The 22,037-nt window shown below is 44.2% G+C and overlaps 1 protein-coding gene across 2 annotated transcripts in view; it reads left to right on the top strand.

Annotated features, from left to right (window-relative positions):
• Positions 1 to 22,037, top strand: part of LOC143527906 (receptor tyrosine-protein kinase erbB-4-like) — a 224,328-nt gene that overhangs the window by 95,931 nt on the left and 106,360 nt on the right. For both annotated transcript variants that reach the window (XM_077023281.1, XM_077023280.1), the window contains exon 2: positions 10,428 to 10,579. In XM_077023281.1, coding sequence (XP_076879396.1) covers positions 10,428 to 10,579 — 152 coding nt within the window. The remainder of the gene's footprint in view (positions 1 to 10,427; positions 10,580 to 22,037) is intronic.

Below are 22,037 nucleotides of genomic sequence, written 5' to 3'. Positions count from 1 at the left end.
TCACGAGCCAAACCAGGCACCCCCACCTTCCCCGTGGCCCCCTGGCAACCCACGGGCTCTCATACTAAAGTGTGCAGGACTTGAGTCATCCCCCACCTATAGTGCCTGCCACTCCACTGGCCCGGCCACCACCCGTTCCCTGCCCCCCTGCCTACACTCACACACACACACACACACACACACACACACACACAGTGTCAAGCCTAATCCGCTGCGGGGGCAAGGGACAACGGCGAGTCTTAAGCTCGTGCGACCTCTCTGGGAGCACGCTACGCCCAACGCAATTATTCTTTTGCGCTGACTCCACCGTAATTGAAGGGCGGTTGTTTTCTCTCCTGCCTCTTGTGATAGCGTGGCGGATGCTGGACGAGGAGGGGGTGACTGGGCTTTCAGAGCCCGGTTCCTCCACCCACTGTTTGCTTTTATGGTGACAAGAGAAGCAAAGTTGTTTCCCTCGGCAGTCGTGTGAGTTTAGGAGCTTACATACGTCTCACACGAGAAACTGTTGGGAATTTCACCTACACGTTTAATCGTTTCTTAATTAGTTTAATTGGTCAGATGGGTTTGTGGGTCAAATGAGGAACCTTTGTACTTGGAAATGCTCCATGTTGAGGAGGTTAGTGTCATTATATTTCACGACCTGGCGACGAGCCAACCTTGCGGAGGAGACTGGTAAAGCCGTGAGGGTACATGAGTATAACCCCCCCACTACCCCAAATGAGCAGCACAGTCCCCACCAAGGTCCTTCGGTCAGGGTCGGCACGGTGACCATGAACATTTTTACTGTTATTTCTGTGTCTGTGCTTTGGTGAGAATAGACTTGCAGTACAGGTTACTTGGCAGAGTAGTTATCCTGATACGATGGAGAGCACGCTCCTCATGTTACACGCCTGACCACCTTTACAGACTAGTTCATCCAAGTGAAACGTCCCATATTGGGAGCACACAGACAGCAGGTCAGGAACACAGACAGTATGTCAGGAACACAGGCAGCAGGTCAGCAACACAGGCAGTATGTCAGGAACACAGACAGCCAGTCAAGTACTCAGACAGTGTGTCAGAAACACAGGCAGCAGGTCAGGAACACAGACAGCAGGAAGAGTGTTCAGAATGAGGAGACATGGTAATGGGAGTATCAATTCCTTTCCTGGAATTCAGACAGTTCAAGTCAGATGAAGAAGTTGAATCCATCCATCTCTCTTCATCGCCTCTGCAGCCTTCATTTTTTGCAATTTGGCAAACATCAACAAGCACCACCGCAGTGACTTTCCATGGCAACAGGTGCTCGGCAGCCACTGTGCTGAAACTTTGTATTAGAAACAAGGTTCCTGTGCTGGGCTATTCATCTCTATGCTGTATAAATGCAGTACTGTATCCTGGGCAGTGCAGCTTGCCCGAGTTGCGGGGACACTAGCAGTGGGATGGAGAGTTGAAAGGAAATATGCATATAAGGAAGGGGACTGAGTTTGTAATGGAGCTGAGGCTGTTCGTTGCTGCAGAATATTAATGACAAAGTCCTGGGTTTTGTTGGGGTGTGTTAGCCTCATGAAGTTGAGTGAGGAGAATTATAATAATACATTGGGGAATGTAAAGGATAGTTCCACGTTCATTATAATTGCCCGTGTGCTTCAGAGTTGGTGTTTAACTAAATCTAGTGCAGGAGCAGTTCTGCCCCAAGAGCGGGGTTATTAGAGACCGCGCGGCAACCTGATAAATGGGGTCTGATCCATTTCAAGCTGCGTCCCAGCAGCTGGGTCCGGGGGTGTCCTGGCAGGCCCCGCCCACTCTGCCCAACCACTGGGGAGGGCTGCTGAATGCTAATCCAGCCGGCTGACACTTAGGAGACAGATTCTGCTGTGCACATTCTGGGTGGAGGGTGGAGTCTGAGAGGGTGAAGTCTTGGAGGGAGGAGTCTGGGAGGGTGGAATTTGCAAGGGTGAGTTCTTGGAGGGAGGAGTCTGGGAGGGTGGAGTCTGGGAGGGTGGAGTCTAGGAGGGTGGAGTCTGGGAGGGTGGAGTTTGCAAGGGTGAAGTCTTGGAGGGAGGAGTCTGGGAGGGTGGAATTTGCAAGGGTGAGTTCTTGGAGGGAGGAGTCTGGGAGGGTGGAGTCTGAGAGGGAGGGTCATGGGAGTGTGGTGTCTGAGAGGAAAGAGTCTGGGAGGGTGGTGTCTGGGAGGAAGGAGTCTGGGAGGAAAAAGTCTGGGAGGGTGGTGACTGGGAGGGAGGAGTCTTGGAGGGTGGTGAGGTTATTTTAAAGGCAAACACCATCTCAATATGTGGCATCATGCTAACAACAGAAAACAATTATTAATCGAACATTTAGGGAGTTTTGGACCTGCCGTGTGTATTTTCACCTTTTTCCCCACCTTAGAACAGAATGCCTGTCAGGGTTTCCCAGTACACTGCAATGCCTCCAAGCTGCCATTCTGACCACCATTGTTCCACCAATGTCACCCTCTTCCTCTTCCTTTCTCCCTTTGTGACTCCTCTCTATTCCTATTGAAACTTCTACTGGAAGACACACATGCACACACACACACACACACACACACACACACACACACACACACACACACACACACACACACACACACACACACACACACACACACACACACACACACTGTACTCAGAGTCTCATGTCCTCGATAACACAGTGATACCACCTGGCACTGTTTCACTGCCCCCACCAATGACTGCGCTGACCTGATCACGGTCACTCCCCATGCTACGCCCATCACCTGTGGTCTGGGTGTCACTTTCCATTCCACATGTTGGTTTTGAAATGTCCAGATTCTTGCCATCTCGCATTTCACATGGCCAAGAGTTTTTTTTTTGTTTTTAATCCATTGCAGATATCCAGAATGAAAAATCCCTGCCAGGTTTTATAGCTAAAATAATCTAAATCACTGGGATAAATTGCTCTGATGAATCTGAACACATGTACAGAAAAGTGTTTTAATTAATATTTATCAATAATAATAATATTAATAATAATAACGACACCATGTTTGTTGTTTACATAGTAGAATAATAATACTTTAATAAATAATAAAAAATAATCAATCAAGCCAGCAACAACAAAAGTCATAGATGGGTTTCACCAGCTTGACCCTTCGTTCGTAAATGTCAGCCCTGTGATCTCATTGGGCCCCTAGGTCTCATTGGGCCCTGCTCTCTTTTATCTATTTTGCCTGTTCCTACCACATCCTCCATTTCCTGACTGCTCCACCTTCATCTACAGAACCACACCCACAGGAAATGGGGAGATTATGCAGGCTGTCACTGCATATTAAAACAATCATTACATAGACGTATATATTTCCACAACAAAACGATTGATGCTAATGACGACTTAGCCTTAACCTTAACAGAGATGTTAACCTTGCAAAGATCAGCACAGATCTACTGATTGCATTCTAACTGGGGATAAAGGTAACACCTTTGTAATGATGCTATTATTATTACTTTTAGCGATCTTTTGAGGACGTCTGTTGAAATCGATCTGTTTGTCTCTGCAGTTGTTTACTGTATACTTTGCAGATGTTTAAGGTGTTGACCTTGGTACCTATGACATGTAGAGATGGGGGATTTAGACAGAACACTGCTCCATGTATTAGTCAGGTGGTCACGGTGCATTCATGCCCTGAAATCCTTCTCACGCTCCCTGCTAAGCGCTGCTCTCAGCAAAGAAAGTAGGAGGTGTGTGCGTGAGTGTATGTGTGTGCACGCAGGTGTGTTTGAGTGTGTGCATGTGTTTGTGTGTGTGTGTTTTCTGTTTTCCTTCACCACCCTCGGACAGAAGCAGCGGCTATTCGAGATGAGGCTGCTTAATCCAGCTTTTATCGATCTGCTGCTGCAGGTCACAGCCTGCTACAGAGGGCTTGACTTTCATACACGCCAGTGTTGTGCATCATTAAAGCTTTGCAAAATTCTTACATTTTGTTTGGGTTTGTTTGCATGTTTGTCATTTAACTCTTTTTTGAAAAACTTCAGAATTAATCATTCTGTCCGGAGTGTTTGGCACAGTGAGGTGTACAAAGGCCAACAGCCAGGCCAAGCATGCGGGCTGTTTGGGGCATGACAGAGGAACCTGTGGGCAAGGAGGGTCTGCCCACGCTGGATCCTATGCTCCCACCTGGCACGGAGACTCACCTCCGTTATTGAATTCTTGTTATTAATTGTACAGGCAGCTCAGCGGCCATGAAAAGACAGTGAAGGTCATGTGTTGTAAAACAGCAGCATGGATGCTAACAACAGCTTGTGTAGTGCAGGCCACATCAACGAATCTGTCATGTTTTTTAATAACCTTCCCGGAGTTGGTCCATTTGGATGATCGGAGTTCTCTCTTTAGCGTGAGAGCCATGGCTTCATACAGCCTTCATTATCCCCCCCATTACCACCCATCCATCTCCATCACCACTACAGTCAAATAAATGTCATCTGTCAGAGGTGTACCTCTGCCATGCATCACTACCCTCCTTTTCTTTCCGCTCCTCCTCACTCTCCTGCTGTGGTGGGGCCCCTGAAGCTCCGCCCCTATCCGGGACCGGAGCCAGGGCGCATCACCCTGGAGCATTGGCCTTCCCCATCAATGGGAAGCCGGGTGCCATCTTCCCCCGTATTCCTGCCTGCCACGACCATGCGTCTCTCAGGAGGTCTGGCGTAAAACCCGCCCTCGCCTGGGGCAGAGCCTTGGGCCCTAAATCAGATCCGCTGTGTGGGTCTTAATAGGAATATGGATCAGATACCCATTCCTCTGATTATATTGGCCCAGGCGCAGCATGCGCGCCATGCTCTAAATGTCACTGTTGCTGCTATTTACACCTCTCCTCGTGCCATTTAAGCAAATTGTTATTGATCCATGGGCCTGATATGCCGAGAGAGAGCGTTCACATGGTTGCACACACCCAGGGATTGCCTGAGCCACGCCTGCTTAGTCCCACAGCCACTGGTTCCTCGCTCTAATTTGTCTTAGTGTGTAAAGATGTAAATGAGATGTAAATGAGATGTAAAGATGAAGGTGTTAATTAGGACAGCACAATATATCATTGGTTAATTAGTATTACAGTATTGACCTTTGCATTACTGAAATTGGAGAGGATGTGTAAATGAGTCCACCAATAAATAGTTTTTTTTTCCTTGACCACTTCAGATATTTTTAATAAGATCAACCATTTAGATTAATAAAAGAAACTCTGCTCATATTAAGACTAGACCATAACCATCTAACATTAAGAGTTCACCAATGCATATAGTTCCTGACAGCTCACAGCCATAATGTGCAGTATAGTGTAATTGCAATAGAATATTTTGCTCACATTGTGGTGCCCTGGTACAGGTGAACTGAGCTTCTGTGTTCAAACTGCCCGATTCATGAGCTTATACATGACAATGTCATGCCAGCACAAATGCAAATTTGGTCAAACACTAATGAGGAAACTCAGCTCATACCTGATGAAGCATTTCCATCCTCAGGTAAAATCTCTTAACGCTTACAACTTTGAGGGATTGTGGGATTTGCTGCCGACGTTGGGAGCAGCTGGGAGAGCAGGGGCCCACATCGGCAAACGAGGCGGCCCAAATGTACGATTAGGGTGTCGTTATCGGTGAGGAAGTAAAGCTGAGACATGATGCTCCATCAGCAGGATTGGGACCCCGAGCTGTGGAGGCAGAGATGATGCGTGGGAATCAGCAGCCAGATCAGCACTAATGCGGCGATTCGTCACTCTATTGATCTGGTCAGGGCCTGTGCGAGCAAAGCTCAGGATGAGATCCCTCAATTCTCGTCTCTAAACCGGGATGTCCTGACCTCCCACTGCTCAGTATAGAGTCTCAGTGATGGAGGAGCAGGTTCCAGCACCTCATTTGACCCGGTTGGGATATGGAGTCATGGAAAGCACAGGGTCCAAAGAAAATCACTCCAATTCTTCATTGGAAACTCGGCAACTCGTAGTGTGGACATTCCATCCAGCTTTGAAGGCTCATTTGGCCTTGGGTTATCTATTGGCATTTTTCTGTCGTGGAGTGCGATACCAGTTCTGTTACGAACCCAGAAGTCTCCACACCCTGTTTGGATATCTGTCCCCATTTCCAGTCATGTAATTTAACTGAGAAGGTCAGCAGAGTATTGGCTGTGATTCCACATTGTCTCCTACACAACACCCACATGGTCTACTCCACGAAACACCCCGGTGGTCTCCTACACCATGCCCACATGGTCTCCTGCACTACGCCTATGTGGTCTCCTACACCATACCCACGTGGTCTCCTTTATGATGCCCATATGGTATCCTACACCATTCTCACGTGGTCTCCTACACAACACCCATGTGGTCTCCTACAAGACGACCATGTAGTCTCCTACACCATGCCCATGTGGTCTCCTACACCACCACGCCCACGTGGTCTCCTACAAGACGCCCATGTAGTCTCCTACACCATGCCCATGTGGTCATGTAAACAGTAATCACAAACAGTTAGAACAATGGAGGAGCTTCTAGTTATGATTTACCTTTTACTCAGCATTTGGTTTTATGTGAAGAGAGGAACAAAAAGCTGTGAAAAAGCTGAGAACAGTCCAAAAGAGAAGAAAACTTTGGAAGACAAAAACATGCTATCGTGGATTTGAAACCCACACAAGTCATACAACACTTCCCAGTGGGACAACACAATGTGGCCTCTAGATTATGCTCTCTAGCTTGAAAAACAGGACTGATCCTGGATCCTATGGTAATCTCCAGTCACTATACTGTTTGATGTAGTAGATAGTAACAGGACTGCTAGAAAGTCTGGCCTACTGTCATGCTCTTGCAAAATAAGATTTTGTGCTTGTGACAAGGTGCTTTATCTGTTAACCTCACCTACACTTTCAAGAAATCCTTGAGCTGACGTGACAACTCCCCCCCCCCCCCCCCACAATAGACAATCTTATTTATGTGTGTGGTGGGGGGTGGGGGGGTGAATTGAATGTGGTACTTGGAAGAAGATTCATTCAATTGTAAACACACTGTGACACTTAATGGAGAAAAGAAAAGGCAATGGTTTTTGTTTCTGGTCATTGGGAAACATTGGGAAAGCGCAATCTTATTGCATTTCAGTTTGAACTCATTTTTCAGTGCTCTTTTAACTGTCATTGAATAGCTCTCATTGAGCGACTTTCTGCAGACTATAATTTAGGTTAAACGGCGTTCTGTAATGGAATATCTCCCACAATTTAGGATGAGTGCCTTTGTAAAAGTGGGAAAAAACATTTCCTCAAGTATTACTTTAAGTGTTTTCCAATAAGAATATTGTTTGAATGAGGGCATACTTTGCTATATACTGTCACACTTAATTACAACTGTGAGGTCATTGTAAACAAGTGTGCCTCTGACCGGTTCCAGTTTGGTCTGGTGGATCTCCTGTAGAGTCTACACTGTCACATGGCTGTGCTCTCTCCGAAGACCCAGTTCGCTCTGGTAATGAGCAGTATAAGGTAGAGCAATACAGGAGGACTTCAGTCCAGAAGCTCAAGGAGCTGAGGGGAGCGTCGTAAGGACTTGCTAGCTGCTTATTACATGCCTGAATGCACCTCGAGCGCTACCAGTGGCCAAACACACACATACACACACACATGCACCCGCACACACAATATAAACGGGTTTGTTTATATACACAAAACCCATTTCTCTCAATCTACACACTTGCTCAAACATGAACAAAACGGTGAAAGATTCATTTAATATATCAGCCGTTAGCATTCATAGCAATGCAAGCCCATCTCTCTCTCATCACCTGACATTTACCATCATTATGTACTCATATTTATTGAACTCACTCACACACACCCCTACAATCACATACACATGGGCACTAACCACAGCGTGGGCTGTATATCACTGTTTCGCCTCCAGGGCTGCATGACCCTCTTCTGGCCAGAGATGAGAGCCGCAGAGAGGCAGGCAGTCTGGAGCACAGGCTGGCTGCTGTCCTCTGTGCAAACAGTGAAAGATGAGGGAGGCGGCCAGAGGAGTCTGCACACGCTCGCACAAGTCTCGCGCACGAGCACTGGAGTGCATGCGAGGAGTCGGGTGTGAGGATAGAGCTTGTTCAAAGGAAATAAGTTTGGCTTTTTTTTCATTTTTCAAGTAAACCCGCATGCTGTGAACAGAGTTCAGACACACAGACTATACAGTCTACACTACAGCAGATATGAGAACCCTAGTGTCCCTGTTGCTCTCTCTCACACACACACACACACACACACACACACACACACATACACACACACACACACACACACACACACACACACACACACACACACACACACACACACACACACACTATTGTTTCTGAGGAGCCTGGCAGAATGATACAGTTGGTTTCACACTTGCACACTGTACCATATGTGAGGCCGTTTGGGTGTTTGGGGCCTGCAGACAGAGCAGATGGTTTTTGGCCGGCCCAAGGAAGGTGTTTGATGGTTGGAAGGAGGTGCGTTTAATTACACGTCAAGTCTGTCGCCCATGTTGGGGCTGAAGGCAGCACGACGAGGCTGACGGGCCCAGAGCCTCGTGCTCGGACGATTGCCCTGAGCACCCATCTCATCGCCTCAGGCAGGAGACTGGCACAAGGCCACAAACAAGAGCTCCTTCCCCTTAAAGGAAGAGGCAGTGTGCAAACACACGCCTGCAGGCCATGTCAAGGAAAGCGCCGAGCTTTGAAACTTGCAACCACGTGTCATCATGCACACATGACCATTAAAACCTGTTCCTGTACCAGCACCCTTTATTTGACATTTCCAAAATTCATTCGGTTGATAGAACAGAATATTCTGAACACACAGTTTTAGAATTAGTAAAGCTATCTGCATACCACATTTCAGCAATCACTCTCCCGAAATCCTAAACTGAATACACCACGTTTTTCCTCTTTTATTAAACTTAAACCACACTCCTCCACAATCCCAACCTATACATTTTATTTACATTATTTGACAGACACCCTTATCCAGAACTACTTACATTTTTATCTCATTTTTTATACAAGTGAGCAATTGAGGGTTAAGGGCCTTGCTTAGGGGTACCTCAGTCATTGCCTCAGGTCTGGGAATCGAACCCACGACCCTCTGGTCACAAGACCAGTTCCCTAACCACCATGCCATGACTGCCCAAGCTGTAAGATAGCTTTATAAAAAGTTTCTTTTAAAGCAACTGTATGACAGTCTTAATGTTATTTATTTGTTACTCCCGTGTTCATGCACAACATGTATTAGTTTCAATTGTAACCCAAATATAACGTTCTTGAAACATTCACTACGCTTCACTTAGTGACCGTCACAAATTCTCATGTACATGTGTTTGTGAATACAAAGCTGAACCTGCAGTTGCTGGGGGGCCATGAATAACAGCAGTGAATGGGCACAGTTTGGTCTTCAAAGGTGTCCCATCAAATCACATACATTTTTTTTTCTGTCACTGATGGAAAGCACAAACGTGGTCTTCATTCTTGCACTGAGTTTCCAGGTGATTCAACACTAGATGGAATGAGATTCACCCATATGTGTATCTTAGCTTGGACAAATAATGGCCTGTATCTGCAAACTTTAAATATATTGGTGTTTTTCAGTTTTATTTATTTATTGTTATTCTATTCATTTTTTCAAGCATAATCTGTCAACTACAACATATTTAAATCTCTTTTAAATGAGCAACTGTAACGCAGCTCGCGCTGCGGAGCGAGGAGACGGACACAAACGCTGAGGAGAGCGAGATTTATTATATGGAATTCCAAAGACGTGGTTGTAAGGGCAGGCATGGGTCATATCGGGTAGGCAGTCCGAGTGGGATAGGTAAACAGGCATGATAAACAGAATAGGCAGGGAACCAGAATGGCAGGAACAAACAGAGCAGACTCACCAAACAACAGCTTTTCACAACACATGTTGTCACGAAGCAGCTTTACAGGATTTACAAGGTTAACAATACTATGGGTCCAAATCCCTAATGAGCAAGCCAAAAGGCGACAGTGGTGAGGAAGAACTCCCTATGATGGTGGGGAATAGGAAGAAACTCAAAAGGGAACCCATACTCCATTGGGCGACCCGTTAACACACAAATTACACAAAATACAGACAAATACATAAGTCACATACAACTCACACAATCAGACTAAGTATAAGGTAAAATATGAAAGTTCTGGGTGTTGATATTGTCACTGTAAATGTCTGTTGATGAACGCCAGGCTTTCATTCCGTGTCGGAGCAGTGATACTGGTATTGTAGGCTCCGACTGCAGTGTTACTCCCCAGGTGAATCTCGGAGAAAAAAGATACATGAAGTTAATTATACATATTATAATATTCAATATGCATAATGAGCTCAATGTTTGATGAGCTGCCAGTTGCTGTGTGCAACATTCACCCATATTTCTGTCTGTTTTGCAGTGTGCCCCGGTACTGATAACAAGCTCAGCACTCTGTCAGATCTGGACCAGCACTACCACACTCTGCGTAAATTCTACGAGAACTGTGAGGTGGTAATGGGCAATCTGGAGATCACCAGCATTGAGCACAACCGCAACCTCAACTTCCTGAAGGTGAGTCAAGCCAATCCCTGACAAGAACCTTACATATCTAAACCTCACCAACCAATCCCTGACAGGAACCTCCACACCTAAACCTTAGCAACCAATCCCTGACATGAACCCTACATATTTAAACCTCACCAGAGGTGGGTAGAGTATTCAACAATTTTACTCAAGTAAAAGTACAGTTACTTGAACCAAATGTTACTCAAGTAAAAGTAAAAGTATGCATCCCAAAAATTTACTTGAGTAAAAGTGTCACGTAGGGCAACGCCCCCTCTCGTAGCTGTCACTCTGGGTTCCCTCATGTCCGTGTTCCCTGCCTGTTTGTCCCGCCCTGCTCGTTGGTTCTATGGATTCCTTGTGTTACCACGCCCCTGTGTCATTGTCATCACCTGTCCCTAGTTTAGTCCTGTGTATATTAGTCCCTGTGTCTCCCAGGTCTAGTTGTCGGTCTTTTTGTTTATGCCTGTGAGTTGTCAGATCTCGTTCATCGTGAGTACTGCCGTGTTGCGCCTTGTGTTACCCGTCACCCGTGTATTTTGCCTGCCCTTCCGTAGTCAGTCTTCCTTGTTGTTTTCTTTGTCCGTGTTCATGCCTTTGTACATTTCATGTCAGGATTGCCAACCCGTTATGACCCATGCCCGTTACATCGACTCTGCCTATGGAATTTCCTGTAATAAATCTCGCTCTCCTCAGCGCTTGTGTCCGCCTCCCTGTTCTGCCCCGCGCAGATCGTTACAAAAAGTAAAAAAGTACTTTGATTAAAAGCTACTCAAGTAGTGAGTAAATGCATGAGTACTGTCTCGTGTCAGTAAATTACATCATGGGAAATTGAATTACGGGAAACGATGACTTTTAATGATAACAAAAATTATTTATTATAAATAAATATTATATATATATATATGTATATATATATATATATATATATATATATATATATATATACATTATTTATTATAAATAATATGTATTTTTGTTTGTTCCTAATTATTAGACTTGTGTAACTTTAATGTGTTCCACAAAGGCACTAACTGATGAGATTGTCAGCCAATACGTGTAGCTACAACTTGACACCAACTGAAACAATTTGTAGCAGACTTAATCATCATATATTGCTAGTGTGTACAATCAGTGTGAGAACTGGTTTTTAGTATTGCACTGCGTTACATTTAATAATTACATCATACAAACGTTATGATATAGCATTACACAAAATTATACATACAGCAAACTTATCGCATCGTGTTTCCTCATATTTGATGTCGAGTTCTTGTAGGCTGAAATGTCCAGACGATTGCAGACACAATTGGCAACGCCAAGGTTGCAAACTCTCACACGCATTTGACCGTCTTCACACGCTTGCACGCCACACATCCGATTTCTCACGCCGAAAAAAATCTAGTTTATTTACCTCTGATCCACATCTATGATTCAATGAGTTACTAGTTCGCTCTGGCGCCAACCACTGGCGATCGCGATATAACACTTAATTTGTGTCCATTAAATTGTGTCCACAAAACGAAAGTAACGGTAGCGCGCGGCGCAAATCTGATTGTAACGGAGTAAAAGTCGCGTTTTTCTCACCACATATTTACTCAAGTAAAAGTAGAAGTCGTTCATATTAAAACTACTCTTACAAGTACATTTTTGTCCAAAAAGCTACTTGAGTAAATGTAACGAAGTAAGTGTAATGCGTTCCTACCCACCTCTGAACCTCACCAACCAATCCCTGACATGAACCCTACATACTTAAACTTCACCAACAAATCCCTGACATAAACCCTACATCATCAGACTTAAACCTCACTAACCACTATCTCAAAACATTCTTCTCTTAAATCTTATAATTCTAAAGCCCATATCTTACACAACCACGTTCTGACAAACTCTGACCCTTAATTCTAACACTTAATCCCAATTCCTATACCTAATTTACCACAACATCCACTTCCTCAGTGTGAGCTAAACCAGCCCTAATCCTTAACCCAATCCCTAACTCCAAAACCTCAGTCTAAACAACTGCGTCAACTTCATAAGAGCTGCCAGTCATAATTCCAGGTTCTGTAAAACCTAACCAGCTGAGTTCTCCACGTTCTCTCAAGTCTAACTGGCTGAGTTCTTTAGGTTCTGTCAAGCCTAACCGACTGAGATCTCCATGTTCTCTCAACCCTAACCACCTAACCTTTCTCCAGTGTCATGTTGCTTCACTGATGGACATATTGCTTACATCAGAAAACCGCAAATGGATGCAATGATTATACCAGCAGAAGATGGACATGCAGTAAAATGGTGCATAAGAAATGGAAAATGCAAAAAAAAAAAAAAATTTGTACATTCACATTGACATTCAGATAATGTGCATATTGTTGTTGACTTGGGAAACATCGGCTCCAACTGAGTAACTGAAATATTTCTTTGTTTTTTTTTTTTGGTCATGTCAAATCATGTCAAAAGTCAAAATAGGCACAGCAATAGAAATAGAGAACTACATTACAGACTCTTCTTTTGACTTCCTGTGATTTACGGGCGCAGCCAAGGACGAGACACGAATCCTCTGATTACGGCAGACGTCACTTTAATGTGAATAACAAATAGCGCAGTATGCGCACGTAAAATATCCAACAAACACACGTAGAACGTGTAGACTCAGACAACGACGAGCACAGGACACTGCGCGAACGCACATTAAATAGACAAACCACATAAGTCCCATGTGATTACGAGACGAGCCACAGGTGAGACGGATGATCACAAGACATAACCGCACCCACGGAGATCCACAGACGCAGACTAGGAGACGTAGACGACGTAAACACACGCCCAAAAGGGAGGGGCCGGGGTCCTCAACGTGACACTTCCACAGTGAAGTGGCAGTTGTGAGTGTAGGTGCCAGATGCCTATTTTATGCCTAGTTCAGAGTTTGTCCCATATTATGTGTATTTAATATTCATATTTCATATGAATATATCAATATAATATTGATAAGATATTTGATACTAATTTAAATTTATTCTTGATATATTTCATAATTTTTTGGTCAAAATATACGCAAAAGGTTAAATGTGGATTTAAAGTCATTTAGGAAGTGACGTAGTTAACCTTTAATGAGTGGGCCAGGGCAGTGGACATTGTGGTTAGAGGGACACAGGAGAAGGAAGGTTGGAGCCTCACGATTTTCTGACCGTACAGTGGACCGTACCGTGGACGTATTCACGCTGTGGAACATTGTGGAAGCTTAAAAGGCAAAGTTTTGTTTGTATTCATTTTTATTACTTTTTTGCATCAATAAAAAATACAATTGTGACTTTGGTTGAATATATCGTTTTTATTTTGGATCCTGAAACACGCGTCAGCCACAAAGCTCCAACCTACAAACAACTTTAGTTTAGAATACCCTACAGTGAGAGGTGACGGGCCTATAAATGTTGGTAATTGTCTTTTCTTTGTGATTATGAAGTTCATTGGCAGTCAGTTATGAGACCAATTTTTTTTGCTTCATCAGTGTTTAATTTATTTTATTTTGTTTAATAGAGACCTTTGTTCATTACAGTCAGAACATTCAGCGTATGCCTGGGCATGGGACCAAGTTATACAATTGCACTGCCACCTCTACTTTAAAGTTGTTCTCCCAGCTAAGCACAGGGTTGGTGTGCTGGGTCCACATCTTCTCAGTAAAGGCTGGGAGTCTCGTGACTCCCGTGGGTGGAGATGACAAAGACAAGGTTTGGCTCGTCTCTGTAACAAAGCGTCGCTATCCCATCATGGCAAAATAGGCCAATTAGCTCCCTCATGCGAGTGCATTCTGCTGGCCAATAACATTACATGGTCGAAATTTATGGACAGTCGCTAGGGGTGTTATGCCCCACCCTCCCACTCACCAAGTGGAGTGCAAGTGCAGACTTGAGTTGGATATGTCCAGAGCCAGGAGAAAACTGGTTTGGAAATGAAGCAAAAATAACAGTAAAAAGCTTATTGGCCATTGTTGGCTTACCCATAAATGGAAGTGTTCTTCTTGGCATAGGCTCTGTAAATAGGATCTTCACATTTGAAATTGAGAGCTGCAGTCTCAGTTTATCGTGAGTGCTCAGTAACCCTCAATCGGCACGTCCAGTGCAAACTTCCGTTTTGGCTCTTGCCATGTGTAATGAACTGAGTCACAGCTAATTACTGAACTCCCATTTCAAAATGGGGTCCATAAACATTTCCATTAGCTGTGGAGTCATTAGCACAACAATTAGGCATCTGGGGGATTGATAAGGGGTATCGGTAGGTATGAAGCTCTCTCTCCGTTTCTTTGTCTGTCTGCCTCTCTGTCTCTCTTGCCTTCTGTCTGTGTCTGCCTCTTTCTTTCTCGCCCATGTGCATGGTTGGTCTTGTGGCTGTGTCTGCTGCAGTTTGAGAGGTCTGTGGGGCAGATGCTCATGTGTGGCTCAGAGCGCAGACGTGCTGTCAGAGAGTTGGGGATAGTGCGGTCCCTACTGCACAAGCACGTCTGACGTCTCTGATTCAAGAACTGTGCACTATAGGGAACAATACTGCTAAGGAATCCTTTTCATCATTGACACTTTCATGGGTCTCAAGTAACTCAAGCATCCATTTTGCATGAAATGTGAAATAATTATGATATATCATATATGTCATAATTATTTCATATTTCATGCATTATAGCATATTTTTACTGTATCCTCGCTTTCAGACAGCTGTACATGCGTTTGCAGTGTTCCTCTTGAATCTGAAATGTTCTCTAATTTCAATAACATTCAATCCATCTATTTAACTATATGTTTTAATGCTGCATATATTAAGGAAATTCCATACTGGCCATTTTATTAGGTGATAACTTCACTTTTGGTGATAACCTCACTTTTGATGATAACCTCACTTTTGCAAGAAATTATCCGAAATAGACACAAAGTTTCACTCAAGTAGAAGCTGCCATTTGGCAAACTTCCTGAGATGTCTAATAAGGCCTGTGACACACTGCTAATCTGCATTGATTGTGCGCTTCAGACTGTTATTAGCCTGATTGGACATCTTTAATCAGAACTTAATCAAAACTTTCTCCAATTTATTTGCATTGCTTAGTCATTCTTTACATAATTTCAATCAGTGAACCCCAGGAAAGAAGTTGAAGCAGTCTGAGACAACTGAATAGAAGTTTGGTGAAGAATGACAACTTGCTCCTTTGCCAAGTTGAGTCAGGCATTTGCGAGCATTGAAGTTTGCTATGCTGGACTCTGTGTGACTGGAGTTGAGTCACCCCTGCTCCATTGCTTTAAGAGAAAGCTTTGTCCAAAAATGCTAATGTGGTCAGCAGTGAATGGACGTTATTGAGGAGTGTTTAGTGCATTCCTATTGCACTGTAATGCTAAGTAACTTCTGCTTGGTTTCATTCATCCAAAAAATAAACTTTTAAGGCTCAGCGTTTAATACAGTTTGAGGTTAGTTTTACTTTTCAGCATTTTTGAGTGGAGGAAGCAAATTATGTGCTGCCCAAAGGATGTTATTAAAAATCTAATCCTGGCTAAATATTTCTTAATTACTACTCCTAAAGTGTCTGATTCTCCAGAATGAGCTTGTCTTAGCTAGATTTAATCTGTCACTTTGCCTGCATCCAGATTTTCCTCATTTTCAGCACAGGTGGGAAGATAGCACAGCCTGAGCAACCAGGACAGACAGAGTATGAGTGACAGCTCTGCCAGACACTCACAGACACTGTTTGTTGCTCACAGACTCTCCCAGACACTCCCAGAAGCTCCCAGACACTCCCAAACACTCCCAGACATTTCCAGACATTTCCAGATTCTCACATATTCTCCCAGATGATCCCAGATGCTCCTAGATGATCCCAGACACTCCCATATGTGACACTGGCACACCCTAGACACTCCCAGACATTCACAGGCACTCCTTGGCACTCCCTGGCCATGCCTGCTGTTTTGTAAAGTCTTGCCTTTCACTCTTGTGCTCTTGAGCCAGTAGGGTGGTTCACCCAAAACCTGATAAAATGCCAGCAATAAAGGTTGTTGAAGTATGGTCTACTTTGTTCAGAGACATAATGGGCACCTGTTTAGCATAAGCTATTAGAACATTGACCTTTAAAGATTAAGCACGTATTTGATATACATTGGAAGGCTGTTTGTAGTCACCCTTCTAGAGTTTTTTTAATCTGTTCCTTGAAATACTGGTACACAATTAATTAAGCTAAAGCCTTGAGTCCCACCTCACATATTTTACCAAGAATCAGTAAGTTAATCTCTATTTAAGTCTTTGTACCCCTCACATGCATAATTTTCACAATCCTAAACTGTTCTAAGCTGTTCTATCCCAATGAAAACCAAACATCACAATGCACAATCATTGCAAACAGACGAAGGACTGACAGACTTGAACAGACCGGGTTACGTTTCCAGATGATTCTGGCATTCAAAGCTGTATCTGTGATGTTTAGGCATGCATCGCTGTGTTTCCTTCTTTTAGGCATGTTAGAAAATTCAGTGGTATGTCAGCCATGGGCGCTGTGAGTACTTCTTTGAAAATGTTGTTTACCGTGTGTACAAATGGTATTTCCTTTATTCTTTCTCTCTATCTCTCTCTCTCTATCTCTCTCTCTCTCTCGTTAATTTACAGTGTTATGCCTTATAGCCAAAACTGCAATCATGCAAAAAGTTATGCTTGCTTGCACTGCAGAAGATGTGCCTGGTCAACCCACAGAAGTCAAAAACTTGCTCTGTGTTTCCCCGATACAGTGAACCTTAGCAGAAATCATACCTCCATCACAAACTGAGAGGTGTTTAGGGATTTCATTTCAAAGCACTCAAAGTTGTGGAAAAGAAACAACAGCTCTCCACCCCTCTCTTTGCCTTCTCTCTTCATCTCCCTTTTTCTCTCTCTTCATCTCCCTCTCTCTCTGTTTCCTCCCTGTTTGAGTAACAGAGCACCAGAGGCAGAGGCATAACACACTTCAGAGACTGTAGCTCCGCCCTCGCAGCCTTTCTGCTCTTCTTCTTCCTCCTCCCTCCTCTTCTGTTCTCAACACACAGGGTCCGCCAGCGCTCGCGGGCAACACGCAAGCGCCTTATCCACAACTTCCCCAAAAGGGTGCGGGCCTCTCCCAGCAGGGTCACGCACATAAACCACACTCCCATACATGAAGAAAGCGTGATTTGAAATTTCTTCTCCTTTGTTTTTGTTTTTCCTAGTTTCCTTATGAGATTTTTCCTACACATTTCCCACATATCTCATCAGAACCAGATGGGAATAATGAACCATGCATGAATGTAAATTTGCATTACACATTGAGAGAAATGCAAAGTGGTATTTTCCTTTGAAGAGGAATATTCATGTGTGGTGCACTGGGCAGAAGATATTCAACTTCAACTCGCGCAAGGGAAAGTGAGCAGTAGGAATGTGCAGCATGCATGTCTGGTAGGTGGGTCTCCGTTGGGTGGCACAGATTCTGCTGTGTTCAGGAGGAAAAGTGCTCACACAACCAGCGGAGCCCACTCGACATTCAACAATGCTTCAACTGTGCGGTCACTTTGGAGCCCTTTCCCACGGACTATCAGCTGACGTCCTCAGCAACGGCCGCATGTTTGTAGACTCGCTTGAAAGGTGGAGCTGTGGAAAAGTGAAGTGATAATTCAAACACACACACACACACATACACACAGAGACACACACACAGACACATGCACACATACACACAAATATACAGACACACACACACACACACACACGCACACACAGGTGAATAACAGCAGTCTTTCTCTGACATTAAAAGAGAGGGATAGGTGGAGTGAATGCTTATCACGGTGGAGCACAAGGCCTGCAGCTGTAAAGAAAGGAAAAGAGACGGAAAGCAAGGCAGAGGGAGAAAATGAAAGAGAGGGAGAGTGGGAGAGGGAGAGAGAGGAAGAAAATGAGCGAGGGAGAAAAAGAGGGAGAGAGACACAGAGAAAGAGATGGAGAGTGGGAGAGAGAGAGAGAGAGAATGAGCAAGATAGAGAGAGAGAGAGAGAGAGAGAGAGAGAGAGAAAGAGGGAGAGATATACTGAGCCAGCCTGTCTTCATCTCGTCTTTTTCAAGCTGTGACAACTCTAAAAGCCCAAAGCCTTACATTCTCATTGTATAGTATCATAACTCACACACATATACACACACACAGCTATAAAGTAGGTTGGAAACTAGTCAAGTTTGTTTACAACATGCTGTGATTTATGTATATATATAATTTGTAAGTCTTTGTGGTTGGTGGTCGGAGGCATTTTACCGAAACTCTTTTGCTTGTTTCTGCCCCTTCACAGTGGCCACTCTGCTTTTGATTCAGATCAGATCTCAGTACCCACTAGACTTTGGCACCCCAGAATGGCTCTTGCGAGAGTTTTGAGTCTAAATCTCTCAGACTCCTGATGATGAATCTCCTGGCACTGTTGAAATATGGAATATAATGGGGTACAATCAATGCCTGCATTAATTTCTTACAGCGAGGGTCACATATGTGAGAATTATCCAAACTCCCTGGAAGAAAGTTCAGGACGTGTTCAGAGGACATTTACACTTCTCTGGTTGTCCTATTCCTAGTCCTATATATATATATATATATATATATATATATATATATATATATATATATATATATATATATATATATATATATATATATATATATATGTGTGTGTGTGTGTGTGTGTGTGTGTGTGTGTGTGTGTGTGTGTGTGTGTAGGGCATGAAATTCAATCGCTGTTGTGTAATTAAGAATTAGTCAAGAATGGGGCTGGTCATAAATCAAGAACACCCATATGAGAGAGGATTGTCCAGTTCATTGGCTCCTGCATATAAACGCATACATGTTTTACATTCAAATCTAGATAACTCACAGATCAGTCCCCACCCTTCTGTAAATAGAACTTCAGTTTCCTGACTTTAAGCTGTGATAATTGTACAATTTTGTTTCACCTTTATGCTAAATTGTATTGTTATAAACAATAAACAAACATTACCTAGTATTACCTAGAGCAGGGGTGCCCACAAGTTTTCGGCTTGCGAGCTACTTATAAGATGACCGAGTCAGAAAGATCTACCGGGGTGGCGGGCGAACGTAATTTGTTGAGCGGGGGGTGGGGGGGGGGGGGGGGGGGGGGGTGGCGAACGTAATATGTTGAGCGGGGGGGGGGGGGGGGGGGGGGGGGGGTGGTGGCGAACGTAATTTGTTGAGTGGATTGCAGATTGGCTACCGTGAATGTCAATCCAAATACAACCGTCACTGCAGATGTGCGATTCATCTACTACTATTTTATGTGACGAGATCTATGCACGTTCCTTCGCGATCGACCGACACTTCTTTCGCGATCGACCGGTCGATCGCGATCGACGTAATGAGCACCCCTGACCTAGAGCAATAAAATGGGGTTCAGCAAGTATGACTGAAAGCTTTGTCCATGGTCAAAAATATAAAAAGCAAAACTCGATATCATCATGGAATCATGTCAGAATCGTGACATTGACTCTTTCTGATTTGCATCATCCTACTGGGCTCTGAATGAGAGACCCAAGAGTTCTGTTTCATGGTGCAGCCCCTGATTCCTCCCCTGACTCCTCCCTTAAGGCATGTCTTAGTATCTGCATTTGTTCGTCTACGTCTATGTATGTTTAATTCCGTGTGTGCCTTGTGTGTCAGTGTTATATATATATCTCATGTCCTTTGTTTTTTGATTATGTGCTACACTTGTTGCTTGTTGTCATATGTGTATTTAAGTGCGTATCATCCTTGTTATTTGTCAGTTGTTGTTTGCTTCCGTGGTGTGGTGAGTATTACATTTATATAGCATTTTTGTAAGTCCTGCTCCTATAATGTAACATCAATGGCCTCATTTTAGGCAATGGCAAGTCTTGTGTTTTAGACTTGCCATTGGCGATGAAGCGCCATTGCACGCTGCTCTGGTCTCAGCGTCTGGCTCTCACCTCACGTCACAGTATGATGTAAAATGGCTTTAGCAGCTTCCACATGTTGTGTTGTATTGAGCTCATAGACCTGAAATGGTTAATCCTGTTTCTCTTCTCACTGCTCTTGGAACTCTTCATAGACTCCTATTTTGAAGTGAAAATGTCAAGCCTGCAATTTTCCCATTTTGTGCCTTCCACAGTGCACTGTGCGTCGCAATTTTAACCCCCCCACCTGCCCCAGAAGGCTCGCAGGCCCTTTAAGTGAAGGGGCCCTTGTCCTCATCTTCAGCAGAGTGGGCAGGGCTGTAATTTAGACCCTACTGAAAGAGGTCACTTGACTCCTCTGACTTCCACGGCACAGGCTGAGTGCTTGCTAGCGCCAAAACTGTCACAATTCCTGTACCAAGAGTGGCGGGAGACAGCTGTAACCATGGCGGCGAGTTCAGCGTGGGCGCTGGAACGTTGGCGTTAGTGCAATTACTGCTCATTACTGGGGAAAATGAGGGAAACTGTTATCTTTGAGCCCCAATGCTGAAACCCCCCCCATGGGAGGCCATGTTAACGTGTCATCACAGACAGCACATAAACATGACAATACCATTATCATCCTGAGGAGTGAGGGGGTGGATTTGTGACATGTGTGTAGCCTGTGAGTTCACATGGGAAGCAGTACAATAATATGACAAAGGGAAACACAATCAGAGGAGGTAAACTGATGATCTACAGGTAAACTGATGATCTACAGGTAAAATGACGTATCATTATCCAGTGATCTACTACCAGGAACTTCAAATCCCATGAATGTATGCTTAGCATGGCTGTTTACTGCAGCTATGTGATGTAGCAGTGTTATATGCACTATGCAAATGAGGACCAGTAGTCCTGTCTGTAATCCATAAGTCCATAATGTCGGGTCACATCCTTTTGGAGTAAATCTGTTACGATACACTGCACACATGGTTGTGCAGACTTCTCCTCAGCATCTAGGGAGAGTTGTGATTCTAAATAATGGTGAACTTTGGAATTAGCCATGATTACTCATGATTTCCAAAGAGAGGTCTGAACGGAATTGACTTGGTGTGCCAGCAAGATCTTCAAAACAGTCGGCGAACGGTCCTGCCTCATTGACTGGTGCTCGGAAACAATCCCTCGTGGAGTCTCATGAGGAGGGATTTGACAACCATTGCCTCCAGTAGCGACTGATATGAAAATGAGAGTTCACGTCCATTAATTTTTGCGAGCCTCTACAAACCGTGTCCCCCTGATGGGCTCTTAAAATCTACCTGTTATGACTGGTTTTTAACAGACCCCTGCGTCTCCTTGTTCTGTTTCTGCGGCAGGACAAACTAACTGCATTAAGAGGTGACATCTGTGCTGTCTGCTCTTTAGCAGGAAAGGGCATGTTCACCTTCAGCCAACAACACCCTTCCTTAGAAAAGCATTAGAGGACCCTGTAATGCTCCTTTTGTATTATGTTCCATGTTACTGCTGTGTTGGGCTGCTCTGTAGGACTGCTCTA

Source organism: Brachyhypopomus gauderio, chromosome 12 (genome assembly GCF_052324685.1).
Source record: "Brachyhypopomus gauderio isolate BG-103 chromosome 12, BGAUD_0.2, whole genome shotgun sequence".
In the NCBI taxonomy this organism is placed as follows: Eukaryota; Metazoa; Chordata; class Actinopteri; order Gymnotiformes; family Hypopomidae; genus Brachyhypopomus; species Brachyhypopomus gauderio.
The sequence above is the reverse complement of the archived record's forward strand: the minus strand, read 5'-3'. Positions and strand labels throughout refer to the sequence as shown.